This window comes from Melanotaenia boesemani, chromosome 14 (assembly GCF_017639745.1).
Source record: "Melanotaenia boesemani isolate fMelBoe1 chromosome 14, fMelBoe1.pri, whole genome shotgun sequence".
Classification (NCBI taxonomy): domain Eukaryota; kingdom Metazoa; phylum Chordata; class Actinopteri; order Atheriniformes; family Melanotaeniidae; genus Melanotaenia; species Melanotaenia boesemani.
This window is the reverse complement of record NC_055695.1, coordinates 9,018,611-9,037,459: the sequence shown is the minus strand read 5'-3', so window position 1 is coordinate 9,037,459 and position 18,849 is coordinate 9,018,611. Positions and strand designations below refer to the sequence as shown.

The following is an 18,849-nucleotide window of genomic DNA, read 5'->3' as shown; positions in this document are numbered from 1 at the left end:
CCCCATGTCCCATGTCCCACCAGTGGCCACACCTCACCGCTATGAGGCGACCCTAACCACAGACCACAGACCCTCGACAGGGCCAGACACAGAGCTGCCCCCACTGCGGAGCAGCCCAGATCCACACCACAGGAAAACAATCTATGACCTGCAGCGATAAGGCACCCCACGCCAATATCCAACACCCAAAGCAACAAGGTCACAACCCTACACTAAGTGATGGAGCTAATCACAGGGGACCAGAGAGAATGAAATTCAGCAAACTGATTCTTTGGGGAGGCAGACATTGTCTTAATACTGATGTGGTCTATTAAAGGTCCCGTATTATAGATTTTTTTTTCAACAATTTGGGTATCAGAGGTCCAACAACATTGTTTTCAAGGCGTATTGCCCCAAATTCAGCCTTGGTGTGATGTTTATCACTTTTAGTATTTATACCTACATTCAGTTTGGAGAAAGAAATTAGAGTCATGCTTGTAAAGAATTGTTTTTTGTGTGTGTATACGTGTGTGTGTGCAACTGTGTGAAATATTTTAATGAGTGTTTTTTATTGTTATGTAATTCTATTCTGATGTGTGCAAAGGCTTGTTTTATTTTTAAAATGTATGATTTGAAATATGATATTTGATTTTTTTTTTTATTATGTAAAGCAGTTTTTGTTGCCATTGGCATGAAAAGCACTTTATAAATAAAATTTGATTTGATTTGGTTTTTAGTTTCAGCCATTCCAAAAGTAGCTCTAGTGAGAGCTCTTCTGAGAACGAACTGTTTGTGTCTGAACCTTTAAATGTTAATGAGTGGTGTCTGTCCACGCCCCTCTCTGGGAGATGATCCTTGTTTTACTGGTGCCCTCTCTGTGGTTTCAGAGGGCAGGCTGAGCTAGCCGAGGGGGCAGGTCAATGGCATTATCCACTACCGGGATAATGGTTATATCCCTTCGTAAGGTCACAAAGGGAAAGATCTCAAACTCACCTGTTTGAGCACACATTCGTTATAACGTCGAGCAAGTGAGAGAGGAGACAGAATTTTCTCATTTTTGGACCTCATAAACAGGCTTATGAGGACACATATGACTGTCTAAAAGAACACTTTTAGAAAGTGAATTTTGCATAATATGGGACCTAAACTGCTAAATACAAAGATTATTTTTGGTTTTCCAGTTCACAAGGATAATTTTCTTTGCAATGCATAAGACCATGAAAATCAAGTGTGCAGAGTTAATTACCATGTTAGTATCCTAGTAGGCACAGTGTGGGGTTTGCAGGAATATTACATTTAAACCATGTTGACATATCATCACATTGGCTACCTGAAGCCAGAACCGGCCACAAGGCATGGAAGTAGTTGTCAATCGTGTCATCAGAACAATGTGACCAAATATTTGATTGTGACAGACCCACCCTGAACATCCTTTGTCCTGTATGAGTTCTATACAGAATTTTGAATTGTATTAGTTGCACGTTTGATTTTTTTAGTCATTGTAAAGGTGTTTAAACATATTTGTGACCATTCATTTTGATTGAAGTAACTGGATAAGTCAGCCTCCCATTTTGAAGTTGGAAGAGAGATTGAATCTTCTAGCTTAGTTAATAATCTATATTTTTTTGATAATAGCGTTGGGACATGGAGATTCAAGAATTCTGCTACCCTGCAAGTTTAATTGATTAATGGTATATTTTTTTAATAGATTTAAGCTGGTGATAATCTAAAAATTTTGTGCTGCTGATTTCGTATTGTGAATTGAGTACGTCAAATGACAAGGAGTTTCCTTTTTCTGTTTTATTCCTTTATTTTTCCATTGAGTGAAGTTAACCATCTTTTTTGTTTTGCAAGATGTCAAGGTTGTCAGGGTACTGAAATGCAAATTTCACTGAAGACTTTAATATTCTTTAGAAAGACTTCTTCCAGAAACTCAGGAATTAATGGAACTTCATCCCTGTCTGTCGTGGTTTGTAATCCTGGAAAAACAGGTCAGCGTACTGCAAGATGTGGTCAACAGCACTAAGTAGCAGCACATCTGTGTTCACGTCCAGGTCCAGCTCTGATGAGTAGTTCTTCACTGGGACGATGTAGGATGGAGACATACCCAGCAGAGCTGCAGATTTGTTAACCTGCAAGAGACACGGAGTTGAGTCTCTTCAGCTGGTTCAGAATAGTACCAAGCCAAACATTATCTTATGACATATTTACCAATTATCTTCCAGCATAAAATTATGTGTCTGTTTCAACCTACCACCTCAATAATGTTCCGGCTTTTGTAAACCTGAGTGACATCTTTGGCAGTTTCGGGGCAAATTTGGTCAACATGGGTCAACAGAGCCACCTGATGAACACCTTTGAAAACAAAAAAGTTCAATTAAAATTACAACTGAGGTTCAGTGAAATGTTGACTTTCTGGATAAATATTTGTCTTTTCTCACCCAGATCACTGATGTGCTCTCTGAGCTGTTTGAAGGTGGTGCTGAGGCCTTTGGGGTAGAGCAAAATTTTGGAGGCATCCACCACGAAGGCAACACAGTGGATTTTGTCCTTAAGGCTTGGTATCTTCACATAACCCACAGTTTCTGATGTCACTGGCTTATCTGGGCTAAACTAAGGGTTATTAGAGAAAAAGAGATTTGCTTTTGGCAACTCGCATTTAATACCAGCAGGCTGATAGGTGTGTTAAGAATTTCACATGTTTATAAACACAAGACAAAATCTAGTAAAAATGGCATTTTAACCCACACAACAGGAGATTGAAGTTTTTCAAACTTCATCCACAGGAAATGTCAAAGGATCCCTGAAGTAAGAATACAAAATTTCTTCATAAAACTATTTTTTTTTTTTTTTTTGCAAACTCCATAGTGCAGTTGTTGAGATGTGTCATTTAAGGACTTTAGAAGTAAACCAAACCATTTGATGTAGGTAAATGCCATAAGATTAATAACACTTTGTTCAGTTTTAATTAACTGAGGTCTAGTTTCTTATTTCCTGTTGTAACCAGTTTGACCAGTTCTGTTGCCTGACTTGTCTACTGCTCTTTTAATGAGATCAGCACATTTTACATCATATGTATATAAATATATATTTACTTTGTGTCCTTCAGGAACGTGACCTTTAATGACTGACAAAATGTCATGAAGGGTCAACCCGGTCATCTCTCCATCTCCCAGACCCATGATATCACACAGTACCAGTCCGGTATCTTCCTCTCCCTTCTGGCCATGGATGCTGAAGGACTGTAGCTGGCAGAAAAAAAAAGTTAGTTGGATGGAAACTTAAAGCATCAAACTCATAAAGCTACAGGAAGAATCAAGTGAAATAAAAGCCACCACAGTGTTCTTCAAAACAAGCTAAATATGTCCACATTCAGTTTGACTCCTATGTACAGTATCTCACAGAAATGAGTACACCCCTCACATTTTTACAAACATTTTATTATGGGTCAACACTATAGAAATTAAACTTTGACATACAGAATATCAGGGTTTAGTTTCTATAGTTTGGTGTATCAAAGTTTCATAAATCAAATCAACAGTAAATAGGCCTGTTCCACCTGTACCTTTTTGGTGAAGCTGGTTGAAAAGGAGCCCACCATAGCCCGGTTAGTGACTCTTCCATTAAACACCGACTGGACTGAACTGATGAAGCTGGACTTTCCAGAACTGACTGGACCCAGGAGCAGAATCCGAGCCTGAGTCACCTCCTCACAACTTGGTCTGTAGGAGCTCACAGTCTTCATTAGGCTTTTCTTTTGCCTAGGAAGAAATTTAGATGATTACTTGATATTATGTTCAGATCTTTTGTGGCAAGAGACGAAACATAACCCTATATCTTTATATGTTTCGGCTGCCTCCTGTAGCCTACCTCAGAACGGTCACATGCTACTGTGACGTGTCTTCCCAGCTGTTCTTACTGAAGGTTGCCACACAGCTGGGAATACATGGCACAGCAATATCAGATGACCCTTCTATGGAAGGTTACAGGAAGTAGCCAAAAATGTAAACGTAAAGAATTATGTCACATCTGCTTAACCACAAGAAAATCCAAATAGATTAAATCTAGAAACAGTATGAACTCTTGTGGACTAATGATTACTTGATCTTCACAATAATTTAGATGGTTAGACGTTTATAAAATATTTATGAAAATACAAAATTTATTTATCTGAATAAAGAACAGTAGCACAAACTGTCTCACTCTTCTGTCCATTTCACATCTCTCCACTGATCTTCCAACTTTGGTTGAAGAGCTGAAAACACTTAAGAGATCATAAGGATGTTTAAATTTTACATGGAGTTAGAAAACATGGAGATTTAAATAATTAATGATTATTTTCACAAGGTTTTAGAAACGTGATGCTGAAAACACTCCTGAAACCATTAGGACCTCTTTAACAATTCTTTAAACAATTTTTTTTCCTGCATATACTACATTTGCATATTCAGTATCACAACTGGTCTTCAACATAATCAAAAAGCCAGCAACTCACCTGGGATGTCTGTAGTTGCAAAATTCTTTTGCTTTGTCAGACTGGTGCCTTCAGCTTTATTGGGAACATCTTTGTCAGATACACCCAGGCTGAAAGAAGGTCTGGTATAAGATGATGAACTTGCCACATCACTAAAAGAAAAAAACACACAGCGGAGAGAGCCATACATCAGGATCAGGGGAAGAGCTCAAAAAAATTCAAAGAGACATAAAACAATCTGACTGTATTTTGTCAACCCTTTAAAATCAATGTAAGAGGTGCCAGGAACATCAACAGCATTGGTAGTCCCGGCACTCCTGTTTTAAAGGGTGAATGTCACACAAAATGTACTACCATAACATAATTTATACATATAACAGACTCCAGAAAAGCCACTTTCTAATCAAGCAAACCACTACCTGGCACACCATAAAACATCTGAATAAAAGGAGGGAATTCTGACAGACACTAAGAAGATATTTAAAGACGTTAAAAAACAAAAAGTATTTAAGAACAAATAGTTTAAAGGATTTATACCAGAGGTCATTTTGAGAAGAAAAAAGTCAAAAATGCTTCAAAGTGGTCTAAACTTTTAAATTGTATTTACTGTATTTTTATTAAAATATTTAGGGGTTTTACATTTAGATAAGCAGCTTTTGGCCATTTTTGATAACAGATTTTAATATAATATAATTATATATATATATATATATATATCTGCAAATAAAAGCCAACCATTAGCTTTCTAAATGCTTAAATAGAGAGCCCAGGATAAAAAGTTTTGCATCCTCAACTCCCTTTCCTGCTTGGTAAGCAAATTGCTTACCAAGCAGGAAAGGGAAAGTCTACATGCAGTACTAACAAAGCAGTGAGCATTAGCTATGCATTAATGTAATAACAGAAAAGAACCTAAGATGATTACTCGATCTTTAGAACGATTTCAGACTAAAGGAAGAGGAAAAACAGATTTATCTGAAAGAAGAACAGTAGAACAAATGGACTCACTCTCCCGTCGATTTCCCATCTCTCCACTGAGCTAGTTGAAATCCTAAAAAAACTTTAAACAGAGTTAGAATACATGGGGATTTAAAATGTAAGCAATTATTTTCACAAGCTACATTCACTTAATTCTCAAAACACTCCATGAAACCATTAGGACTTCTTTCATAATTTTTAAAACGTGTGTTCAGGGTTTTTTGTATACACTTTCACATTTAGTATCAGAACTGGTCTTTAAAACAATCTCAAGTCAGTAACTCACCTGGTTTGTCTGGCAGTTTGCATCTTCCTTTATCTCTGCAAAACTGGAGCCTTTAACTGTGTCGGGAACATTTTTGGTATCTGCACTCAGGAAGGTGGCAGGTTTGGCAGATGCACCAAACATAAAGCCACAACTGAGGAAGAGAGACATACATCAGGATCAGGAGGAAGAGCCCCAAATATTTCAAGAGACATAAAACAGTCTGTATTTTGTTAATAATGTTACACATAACATGGAATATTTAATACATATAAAATACTCAAGAAAAGCTACTTTATATTCTAATTAACCACTACCTGGAACACCACAATACTACTGAAATAAGGGAGAGAATTGTGACAGATTCAGGGACCTAATGTGATCCCCTTTCTCCATGTTAACAAAAATTATGTCAAAGTGAAGACATTCAATAACAAACAACAGTGTTCAGTAACAAATAAATTATTTACTGGATTTATTAATGATGTCACTTTGAGAAGAAGCCAAAAATACTACAAACTGGTCTAGAAATTTTAGTTGGTTTTGTTAAAAAATATTTATGGGGTTTACATTTGGACAGGGAGCCATGGTTTTCTTTGATACCAGATTTTAAGTTTCAGATCTCAAGTTCAAGTTTCTTTATTTGTCACATATGCAATGTCCAGACAATGGCAGTAATTTTTGTACCCTCCCCTCTTTATGCAGAGGAACAATTAACATATATACATATAACAATAGTGACAACAGTCAGACAATAAATCTAAAGAAAGAAAAAAAAGAAAAACCTGATGCAACAATGTGCTAAAATCAACTAGAGTAGTGATGTCAGTAAATAGTAGTATAATATTAAATTGGCAGATAAAGTGCTGTAATAACAGATATTCAAATATTTTATTTCAATACAAATGCAACACCTTACAAGTAGCCTACTTAGAATAACAAGAATAGTGGGAGATGTGCCATTACAGTTACCCAAAGTGACACACTGCTAATTGTATACTTGTTCCATACACAGTCCAAACGTAGAATTTAACAACATATTAAAATTCTGAAATTATAAGGAGAAGCGGTAGAAATTATTTGAATGGTAAGAAAAAACATTCCCATTTAATTTTCTTAGTTAAAGTCCTCTCATCATTTCTATAGTTGAGTAATTTATATGTGATCTTTCATAAACTCGAGAGTATCCATGAAAAAAAAAAAAAAAAAAAAATCTGCGATTTTTAGCATAAATCTTATTTTGTTAACTGATTAAGTAAAGTTGGATATAAGCAACTGGTTAATTTTCTGAGCACTAACAAATACAAGAATAAGCTAAACAACTTGTTTCCTGCATATACAAAACAAATAAAACTATGTGTCGTGCATCATGTCTGTCACACAGTGGATCAGTCCGGGTTAATAATGGATTAGCCCGGGTTAGAACTTGACAGTCCAGGTCAAGTTCTGGTAACATTGCCAATTTTAAAAGCAAGGACAGTAAAAAAAGCATACCTGGAATTTTTTATGGCTTTTCTCTCCATAACAACTTGTTGATGTAGACGCACAACAAGGAGACAACGTTTTTTTCTTCTTCTTCTTTTCAGAGGCGAGCCTTTTTTGATGAAACGAAAGTAAAATCGATACTGTAACAAAGAGGCGGGTTAGTAGAGTTGACTCGAATACACAATGTTCAGCAGTCAGTGTTTCTCAGTCCAGGTCCTCGGGACGGCCTGCCCTGCATGTCTTAGACATGTTCCTACTCCAACACACCTGATTCAAATGAATGAACGTCCTCACCTCAAGATTGCACCAAAACATGTCCCGAGAGAGTACTAGTGCTTTTCATACCTTCTTTACTAGCAGACTACAAAAAAACAAACATAAAAAAAAAAAAAAAAAAACACTACATGTGTATCAGAGTAAAAACAGAAACATGAAATGACAATTCTGCAGATGTTGTGCCTAGTTGTATGAAAGTTAATAATGCACTGCTTGGCAACAAATAGATGAAAAGACTCAATTGTTTTGGAAGTAAAAAAATATATTGGCCAGAAAGACCATCAGATGAAAGACTTCATAGTGAATGTTGTGATTCACTATGTGATCACTCAATATTACTCAAAAATGAATAATTTCCTTTCAAATTAGTGAAAGACAGCTGTTTTATGTACAGGGCCCAGTATAATGCTGCTTTGCAGGTCAGACACAGATAAATGGCTGGAATAGCTTTTGAAATTGATTCTTTTGATTATGTTCATCTGACCCACTAGAGGGAGCTCAAGTCTCATGTTTGAAGCTGTCAAATCTACTTGCTGGTTGACAGCAGGGGTCAACCTGTGGCCACAGTTCTCATGTTATCATTCACTGAAAGGGCCTGTAGTCTGTTACCCAAAACTCTCCTGCATGCTCACAGAAAATGTGCCCTGCCACACAATCACTGTTGTCACTCAGTAGGTTTTAATAATATAAGGATATTTAGCTCTGAATATCCATCTCAAAGGTGATTGCTTATCCTTGGATAGGAAACTCGATTTGTGAGCAGGTGTGTGTCTGTACATGTGTGTAGTTAAGTACTGTGAACTCATATATTCCCTTTTAAATCTTTTGGTTCAACACAGGACTTTAGAATATATTTCCCATTCACCTATTTACATTCTGTATACAGTATGAAGCTCTTTACAAAGTAACATAAACGAACATATCAGAGCAGTGTGGGTTATGTGTCTTGCCCAAGGACACTTTGATATATGGACACTGTGGTTATCAAACCACTGACCCTCCATTTGGAAGCAGCCACTCTACCTGTTCTGTCCTTTGGCATGTTTGACAGGCAGTTACCTTTACATGTTATAAAAATGTCATGCTAGATCTAGGAAATTAATAAGCTGTACTGATTCTGACATAACTACTGTAATTATTATATAATGAAACAATGGTTGTGATCTGTTTTAATACAAGTATTGATATATTTCATTTGACTTTATTTGTTTAATTATGTTTTACATAATGTCACAGACGTGAGATCAGACAATAACAGTCATAATGAATTGGGATTCTGTGTGTTTAAAATGTTTTAGAGGGTGTCCTATCAATAAAAATATATTAAAATTTTAATTTTCTATTATTATCATTGTTACTTTTATGACATGGACCAATTTCTTTATTATGCGCTGACGTGACTTCTCCAAATTTGCTTGCTTTCATAAACCCATGCACCTTGACTCAAGGTGTGGGTGTGTTTCCACATACAGTATGTTGGCTTTTGTTAGAATGAACATTTGTAGTGAAGCTAGTAATTTTTCACCTGTTATAAACTGTTATTATTCTGTGTTATTGTGATTTTTAGTGAACAGAGCAAAGCTAAAATTAAATATCTGTTAAACTCTTCATTTTAGCATGTCCTTTAAGCTAAGTACACATTTTTGTAAAGTTTTTGAGCTTTATCCTGGCTATGTAGCTTGAAGCCTTTGAGACAGCTCCTTAATGTGTCAGGAAAAATAAAAGAATCTCATTCTGAAGCTCTTTGTACAGCAACTTAAAGACACCTTTTAGATAGAGAGACGGGAACAAGATAATAACTGGTAGGAAATCCTGCTGGATACTGAACTTACAAGAAGTCTGACACATCAGTTAATGTTAGACTTACAGCTGCTTTTTTATTTTGGGGTATTACCTACATCTAAAATACAACCTGTTGCAGCATCGAGGTCATGAGTGGGTGTTAATGGAAATGAGCGTAACCACTTATAATTTGAAAGCAAACACTATGTGCAACCTATTTTCTGTGGATGGAAAGTGTTAATATTAAAAACTCTCTCCCCAACCAGAACTCAGTAACCATTAAAAAAAAAAAAAAAATCAGAAGTTCATTTTTTGCCAGTCTAAACAGAATAATATGCCTCATGTATTCATAGATGTGTGTAATGTACAATAACTTCAAAAGTTGCCTGGTATGTAGAGAAGCTTTAAAAAAGACTAAAAGGAGGCCATGAGTTTTTTAAGTTGTTTATTCCATGGTTAGATTAACATGAACAACCAGTGGCCTCTTGGTTATATGATTATCACTGACTATGAGTAAGGTATATTAAAAACCGGTGTATTTCTCAACAGTGTTTAAAAGATTCCAGAGAATTTCCCTCCAATTGTAAGCTGCAGGGCAGAGGATGTCATAGGCTGATCAAAGCCTTGTTATTTTTTTATTTTTTTTTATTTTTAGTTCATATTGTGTGTCTCCGAAGCGATTTAAAGAAGCAATTATCCATTGATGGTTAACACCTTTATAGCAGCTCCTCTTGATCATGTGGGAATGTGAGTTCAGCCAGTTTGGACAGCTCTGACTCAGCGGCCTCACATGAAATCTATGGAGTGCAGAGCTGCAGGTGGGAGGAGGAGGAGGGTGAGCAGTCTAAACAGGGAGGTATCCTGACTATGTAGCCGTGTGACACAGCAGTCTGTTTTAAAGGCTGCCCCCCTCCACTGTACCCTTATCATCCACACTAGATGACACACATTTACTCAAGTTCTCACTGTCTGCCTTAAGGCTTGCCGGCAGCCAACAACCCAAAGTGCAATGAGGGTGGAAATAAAAGCACTGCAGTGATCTGGATGGAACAGGCTGGAGCCAAAGATAAGAGTTCACATAATAACAACTTTAAAACAGGTTGTACTTTTCAAATGCTGTGTGTTTTATATTGTCATACAGTATTTGGTCTTTAGATTTCAGCTGCTTAAAAATTTGGGGTTCATTTATTGTTTTTTGTTTTATAATATAACATGTTATTTAAAGGGTAATAAGTCTCAACTCCAGCCCAGTTTAGCAGATTGTGCTCTGATGTTCCCTGATCTTTAGTGCTAATAAAAACACAAATACATACTTTATATATATATATATATATATATAAATTTGGTTAAAAATTATTAGACATGATGACAAAAAGTCCCAGGTTGACCCTCTGATCGTATCATTCAGAATTGGTCTCAGTGTTGAATTTTCATTAGTGAGTTTCAATTAGTGGTTGCATGTTTCATGCCAAAAGTTAACTGTCAGCTGACTGCATGCAGAGCAGAATTTCTCTTTCACATCTTTGTGGTTTTCTGAAAATTATTCCAGTCTTTAAGAATAAAAGGCTGAAAGGAAACTTATTCCCACAACACCCCTGCAGAAATCGACACGATTGTGTTATTGCTGTACGGCATGTTTTGTTATAACTTCTTCTGTGACAGGAGGGAACTATTCACACCCAATGTCTTTTTCATTATCTGCCCGAGATTGAAAAAATAAAAATTCTGCAGATGAGTATAATTTACAGCCACTAAATTGCATATTACACAGAGTACATTGACTATATTGCAAATCATTTAATTGTTCCAGTATTCTTTTTTTTCTGAACTGACTAGAGATGGGTTTGAAGTCACACAATGACTTCTTTAATAATTTTATGTCTGCTGCTGCTGTTTGAACTGTAACGTTACTCATGGTGACCCATATATATGTGACACTGAATTCTCTTCACTGGGGTTACCATTTGAGATCCAGTCAGAATTCTGCCGTTGCTCATTGATTAACTATCTAACACAGATGATGCATTGCTTGTTTTATTTTCTTCTCCTTGGCTAATGATACTCATTAAAGGAGGAAAATAAAAACTGCCAAGTTGTGATGAGGCAGTTAATGTGACAGAAAGAGCTTTATGTTACCACTGATCGTTATTTGGCTCGTTGTGGTCTCTGTCTCAGACACTATGCTGTCTATGACTCACTTTAAAACACCTTGTGTGTTTTTTTGGACATGTCTGGCATAAAAAAGTCACCTCTGTCATGGCTAGACAAATAGTATTTGTCTCTTAAATGTAACCATAGAGTGCTCAAGGGCCCAGGTCAACAGCTGTAGTAAAGCACAACATATTCTGCTGTGCTATTGCTGAAGTCAGTGATGACAACTGTATGCTGTGCTGCTGATATATATATATATATATATATATATATATATATATATATATATTAGTACATTGTTTTCCTGTTTTAGGTAAATACATAGTACTGGTAATTTTCTAGCAAAATCACAGTTTATTAGTACAGCTGATTAAACAAATACACACATTAACAGGGCAGAAAGGAAGTAGCAAAACAGCAGACCTCTCACAAAAAACTGAAATTAAACAAGTAAACAGTTATAATGTAAGTCTTCAACTTGACTATATTAAAACTCTGCCATTGAGCAAACTTTGATTTCTTAGGTCTGTCACATAACCCTGTAACCCTGGTGGTCCTAATCTGAAGGAATCTTTGAGACGGTAAATATCCTGCAGAAAATGCTCCAGCAAAGAGCAGACTGTTTTACACACAATGTGAATAACATGATAAAGAAGTGAAAAATCTCCACCTACCCCTAAACATTAGCCACGTTCCACCATTATGGCTGTGAGAAAAACAAAAAGGGCAACTCCACAGTCTGTGTTTAACTTGTCCCCCCCAGGTTACTGTAGCACAGTGGCAATGCAGTACTGAGGAGGCTGTGGAAGGTGACCCACAGCATTGCTTCTCTGAAGGCAATTAAAAGAAAACCTCTACTACTACTTACATACACACACTATACACACACATATTTGTATGTATATATAATTTTTCTGGCAGCAAATGCCCATAAATGTGACCGATTTGAAGTTTTTATAAGCTACTAGGAGACCAAACCACATAAATATTAACTCAAACAAAACAAAAACCACTGTAATGTTGAATATTCTTCTTTGTTGGCTCATATTTTCTGCTGCTAATTTAACTGCTGTGTTAACATGGAAAGCCTGTTGTTTTGCTCTTTGCTTGTAAGTCTGACCTTTGTTATGTACGTGCAGAATGACATGTCATGTTTTTATGTCCATGCAGTGATCATACAAGCTTAAAAATTAAAATGTTACCTATGTTAACACAATTAATTACATAAACATATACCTCAGTTAACGAGTTATATTTGACAGCCGTTACAGAAACACATCAATATTTTACTAAAATGTTTGTCTTTTAACAAATCTTTTACCAAAGCAAAATAATGGCTGAAGAGCACTTTTCAATCCATTTTATAAAGATTTAAACCAGAATCTGAGCTGTGTGCTTTTACTTCCTGCAGCCAGATTAATAGCAGAGCATCAACATGACATGCACTATAACAATAAAAAACTTTTATTTTAATTTGTGATGGAACTAATTTATCTTTGAAGATTTTGGTTGTGTATCCAAGTATTATATAAAAGATGCCTTTAATATCTCTTTGGAGCCGAAAAAAAAGCAACTGTGTCAGTAATACCTTCTCAACACAACATAATCCTAAATAACTTGTTCATCAGAAGGATCCCAAATGGAAAAGAGCTTCATGTACTTGAACATGCTGTGCTGAAAAGACATATGTTTGAGTCAAGAATCCATTAGTATTTCTCCCCAGTTAGATGAGTTGTTCCTATGTGTCAGGAAGATCTTACTGATAACAGTGTCCAATGTGTGTAAACATAAAAAAACAAACAAACAAAAAGAACATAGTGTAATATTTTAGCATTTGCTTTTCTGAATTTGAATAAATTCTTGCAGTGTGCTGAAAAAGTGAAAAGTTTTTCTGGAAAAACATACCAAAGCTCATTCATCTTCTGAACTTTAAAACCTGCCTGAAAAAAAACCAAAACAAAAACAAATTAAGCTTAATCCTCTCCTATATTTTTTTGCTGCTGAGGTTTTATTTTAAAGATATTTTTCTTCAAGTCGTTATTAAAAGTATGTTAATTAAAGATGTAACTTGTCTTTTTTTATGTTGAGACTTGTCATGTATGGCAGTCTATACACTGTGGAAACTTTTCTTCTTCAATTTCACACACAGGGCACTTTAGCCCATGACCTTTTCACATTTTATGAGCCTGCATCTAAATTTTGCAGTTGCAAGAGGCTGATTTATTTGCTTTTAATGAAAAAGTGCTACATATCAGTACTTACAATACTTCCTTTCTTTGTTTATAAGAGTGACTCAACTTTGTGCCCAAATGTCTAGAAAAGGGAAATAAGAGGAAATAAAGGAACAGAACCATTGACAAGAAGAAGAAAAGAAAAGAGCAAAAGCAGAAGAAATTGGAAGGGGGGTGGGGGGGTGGAAAGCAGCCAAAAATAGGGAGAGAAGCAAAATACAGGAAACACAATGTGATAAAGAGAGTAAGCCAGAGGTAAGGAAAAGAGCAAGGGAAGGGGAAGGAAAGGGGGGTAAGAACCGGTCTGAACCAGCGTATGCTGACTTGGGTTTTATATACTCCTCCTCTTCCCTCCCTCCTCCTCATTTTTCCTCTGACTCAGACTGGCTGAACTTTTTCTTTTAGCGTTCCGTCATGTGCTTGTTGTCACCATGAAAAAAACTGAAGCACACTCCCAAGAAGTGTGAGAGGATACGCAGCGGTGGGAAGGAAGGGGTGATGATGTTGGGATGTTCCAGAACTCAGTGAGACAGCCAAGTGTTCCCCTGCAGATTACATAAGGAATAGGGGGTGTCTGGAGAGAGTAAACGGGGGTGTATTGATTATCAGGCAGACATGTTTGGGATTGGTGGAATACATGTGGTGGGACATTTTGTTCCCTGGCTACAGTGGGTGTGTTCTTATATATTTCTATTTTTGGGTATAAGTTGTAGATCTATATGTGGATACTATGAAGGCGAACTTGAGTGGTGATACTCTAGAAAGTAAATCTCAATTAAGTGATTTACTGTTTGACTTGTTTGCTGCTCTAGATCTATCAGGATCTATTTTATCCCATGAAAGGGTACGTCATGGTATAAAATGTTTGGATGGAACTTTGTAACGATACAAGAATAGATTATGTTTCTTTACAGTCATGGAAGGTCTGGAAAGTAACTAAAGAAACACAGCATGACACACGGGCTTCACAGAACAGCCACATGGCACAAGAAAATTAAACCTTATTAACCCCAACATGGATATAAAATGACTGAAGCAAAAGCAAAAGCTGTTTCTATTTGCTCTTCCCCAAAAAACTATATATTTCTGTTTGTAGAATTTACTATCAACATAACCACTAAACTCAGAGTTTTAGTTTTTCTTATTTAACATAAAAATTCTGTAAATTTGTTCTGGGTCAGTTTAATTAATTTCTCTTCTTCTATAAAATCTTTTCCGATTCTGTCTGATCTTGATAGAATATGATGGTTGGGAAAAATGTAATGAATAAAAATTAGGAAAAGAAATTCAATTTAAGAAATAATTAGTCATTATTGGACACTAGCACAGTGGTTGTTGTCACGGTTCAGCTCAATTTTCTTTTCATTCAAATCATTGTTCTTTATTTGTGTTTCTGCATTGAGTTTTCTCCTGTGCAAGAATTGGCTTTCTCCAGTGTTCTCCCACAAACCACAGGCATGCATGTTCAGATAACTAGAACTTCAGGAGCATGCATGGGTAGCTGACTTGTCCAGGTTGTATCCCACTTCTCATCCAGTGACAGCTGGGGTGGTCTCTAGCCATCCACGCCCCTAAACTGGTTAAAATATTATGAAGATGGATAACCAAGATCAGGCAGTAACCAAGAAAATGTTGAGTATTTTCTATTCTAATTTTCATAAAATGAATTGTGATGGAAGCCTTTTATCAGGTATCATCTAGAGGTTGTTACCTAAGGGTTTTTTTTCAGTCATAGTTTTGGATTGGTCTCACAAAAGAGGACACAATTAATTTGGGATTAAACCAAGAAAAAGAAAAGTTTGTTCTTTTGGATTAATCCTCAGAAAGACATATCCTGTGTAAAAACACTCATTTGGTCTTGTTTATTAGTAGATAGGACCCATTTTTCAACCTTGGTACTGGGGTGCATGGAGGTCAGAGGTAATGATATCTTGGTTTGTGAGACAAATTCTGTTTGGTGTGGCCAGGACTTATGAGCACCTAAATTATTCCTCGACTCAACCAGCTGCCAAATCCTAAACTTACTCTCATGGATTAGTTCATACTGGCCCCTGTCTTCTCTGGATACCAGACAACCTAAAAATAAACATTTCATTCTCATCTTCAGTCATTAGAGCAAGCATAGCAGCCAATTAATGACAGCTTGCCTCAGCTTCCATGTTGGGTAACACAGATCCTGTAAACAAGTTATTTAATGAAAGTACCTTTAAAAAGAATCTGGCCCAGCTACAGTATAAGTATTAGCAACATGCACTTATAGAAGTAAAAATAGTTATTATTCAAAAAAGAAAAAACAAAGAAAGCCATTGACTAATGGCCGTCTGTGACTTTATTAAATTGTTGATACAGAAGCAGTGATAGTAGTTTGTTATGGCTAGGTGAAACTAGTTTTAATAACTTTATGTATATTGTAGCTCAGCTGTTGAAATAGAGCGCTAACCAGAGGCTGTTACCTAAGGGTAAGGGTAAGTTTATGACTAACAGTGTAGATGTTCTTATTGGATATCTGAAACAGGGGAGCAACCTCAGCCAGAGGTCAGACTCCTCACCTTTGACCCCAACTATGCCAGGAGCTTCACTGCATGCAGAGCAGCTGTCAGTTCATTGTGGTGTAAGAAGCCAGCCACCCCCCCTGTGCTGACTCAAGTTTTATAACGCATGACTGAAGGCAGCTGGAGCAACCCAGAGCTGCTGTCCTGACAGCAATGAAATCATCTTTGTTTCTTTCACTGACAAAACCAGTGATCTGTCTTCCTGCCAAACTTAGTCCACCGTTTACATTTCTTTTACAGCACCAGCCAGGGAGAGAGGATTTTACTGTCAACCTTACATTCTTTCCATTATTTTTAGTAATCAGTAATTCTGAACCAACAGAAACAGATGTCTAAAAAGATTTTCTTCTGTCATTCAACCAAAGGAACCAAAGTGTAATTATAACGGTTTGTGTCATCATGGAGGGATCCCTTTTTCTGCTTTTGTCTGTTGAATTTCCAACAAGTTTTTCGTCCAGTCAGTCTGATTGAATGCTGGAGCGCTGAAGCCACTTGAGGTTGCCAAGTTCCTCAGGTTTTGTCTGTTTATGGTGATACCACTGTAGTTTGTATGTGGTTTGGTTTATTTGTTGTACACAGAGCTAACTATAATCGAACTGAGTCAGGCTACAATGAGCTTGAGGTCAGGTTTATAAACACTGCTTGTGCAAAACCTCAAACTGACAGTAAAGTAACTCTTAAGGTACAATGAGTTAAACCATTCTGTGTTAAACTTAATAAGAATAATAATATGTGTAAATATTCACTGGAAATGGCTCATTTTAAGTATCAAGCTCCTCACCACAACCCAGATTGAATAAAAATGCACTGCAATAAAAATATATAAATAAAGCATAGTTAAAGATGGATTTCTCCAAACGTGACAGCAGAAAATCAGTTCCACCTGGACAGAGGCGAGGTGATGCCGCTAAGTTTTTCCATTACATTACTTTCCAGCTGCATTTTATTTATCACTGAGGAGGTGCCATTCTTTTCATTATAAATGTCAATATTAACATGTTAGTATTAAAAGCAGTTTTTTATTACATCTTTTAGCTACAGGTATTACATAAACTTTACTTTCCTAATATATTCTCCTGATTGCTACATGAATGTATGTAAAATAAATAAATAACTAAATATTCTGCTGAGATTGAATTCAGTTTAGGTAGCAAGAACCTGAAGCCCATTTTAGTGTCAACAACATTGAACCTATAAGGTTGAGAGCAACAATCTTATTGTTGCAGATTAATGCTACATATTACAACACTTATTACTTGAACCTGTTGCATAGATAAAGATAAGTTTCAATTTGTCACCATGTCAGCATTTTTATGTTGTGACCACACTTGACCACAAAGACTCATAAGGAGGGAATAACATTTAACTGTAGACAGAAGTGAACCAGCACTTTATCCATGGGTCCGGTTCAGACTTGTACTCCACAACATTTTAGTTGTAGCTTTCTGCTTCTTTCTTACTTGCAATTGTTTACTTTTCTACTGTGCTCTGAGCTACAGATGCTTAGGTATTATAAGTACACAGCTAGAATTATAGTACATGGTTTTGTCTACATGTTCCTAAATAAATGTCACTCAATCACTGAAAGATAACAGCCTAGGGATGCGTTACTATTTCAAAATTTACAGCCATAGATTGTGACACTTACATTTTAGACATGAAGAAAAATGCATTAACAGTTGGTTTGACAGAAAACTGACTGTCTTGCTAAGATAGTGTCAAATGAGGATCTTATTAAACAGCTGATTTTAATGTGTTGGCTTATCAGTGGGTGCATTGGATTGCACAGTAGTCCTAAAACAAAAACAGCCAAGTATGTTGTTTGGCCTAAAGCGAGACCCAGCAGTAAATGCTGTTGCTCATGGTGTTGTTTGAGTTTAACAGCTGTGTAAGTGATCCTCTTCTTAGATATTTCAACACATCGCAGCAAGTGTACATGCCCCTGTGAAACATAAAGATAGCTTATGTTGCTGCTGCATAACGTCTTTGGAAGCCATTTAATAAATAACCATTCTTTGGATTATTGTTTATATATTAATCTGCATCATACACATTGTAAAATGATGATGGAAATTTAGATGATTTAGGTGGGTACATTTCCTATAAAGAGGTACCAAAACCCTGGTGGTAATTATTTTTGTGTTATGACTAAAACAGATTTGTTTTTCCTTCAATTTTAGCCAAGTTTGCATGTTACTGATCTTAGCTAATTGGAAGTCTGAGTCACTCAATACTTGCATCTACTTCCTCTATCGAGAATAAACTTATTTTAAATTTCAACATATAGAAAAAAGGACTTAAAAAGACCAAAATAACAACAACTATGCAACATATGTGTAAGTTTGCATGGTAAGGGTCTCTTTTTGTATCTGCCTCATATGTGCATAGATGTGCTTACAATATGATGCATAGACCAATAGCCCTCATCCTTCTTTTTACACAGAGGAAGGGTTGATGGCTGCTGCATGCATTCTCTACATTCAGATAAGTGGCTCACTTGTCAGCAGGGACTCCTGCCAAGGCCGTCAGAGCTGCAAAGGGCAATCGAGGCGCTAAATGCCCCCCTCAAAGCCACCCGCCTTTCAACTAACCTCTCAACCTCGCTGTGGTACACCAGCAAGAAGCAGTGCAAACCGGCATGAGCCAGTGTTGGAAGCAACATCACCCCGTCCACCCCCA

General features: G+C 36.5%; 1 protein-coding gene across 1 annotated transcript; it reads right to left on the bottom strand.

Annotated features, from left to right (window-relative positions):
* Positions 1–1,772: 1,772 nt before the first annotated feature.
* Positions 1,773–18,832, bottom strand: LOC121653033 (interferon-induced protein 44-like). Its single transcript, XM_042006214.1, has 10 exons — positions 18,762–18,832; positions 5,715–5,764; positions 5,459–5,501; positions 4,475–4,605; positions 4,183–4,243; positions 3,545–3,740; positions 3,075–3,227; positions 2,421–2,592; positions 2,234–2,334; positions 1,773–2,111 (listed from the first exon to the last, which is right to left on the bottom strand). Exons 1-10 carry the CDS (start codon positions 18,830–18,832, stop codon positions 1,920–1,922), a joined length of 1,170 nt encoding a protein of 389 aa, XP_041862148.1. The 3' UTR covers positions 1,773–1,919.
* Between the last annotated feature and the right edge of the window lie 17 nt (positions 18,833–18,849).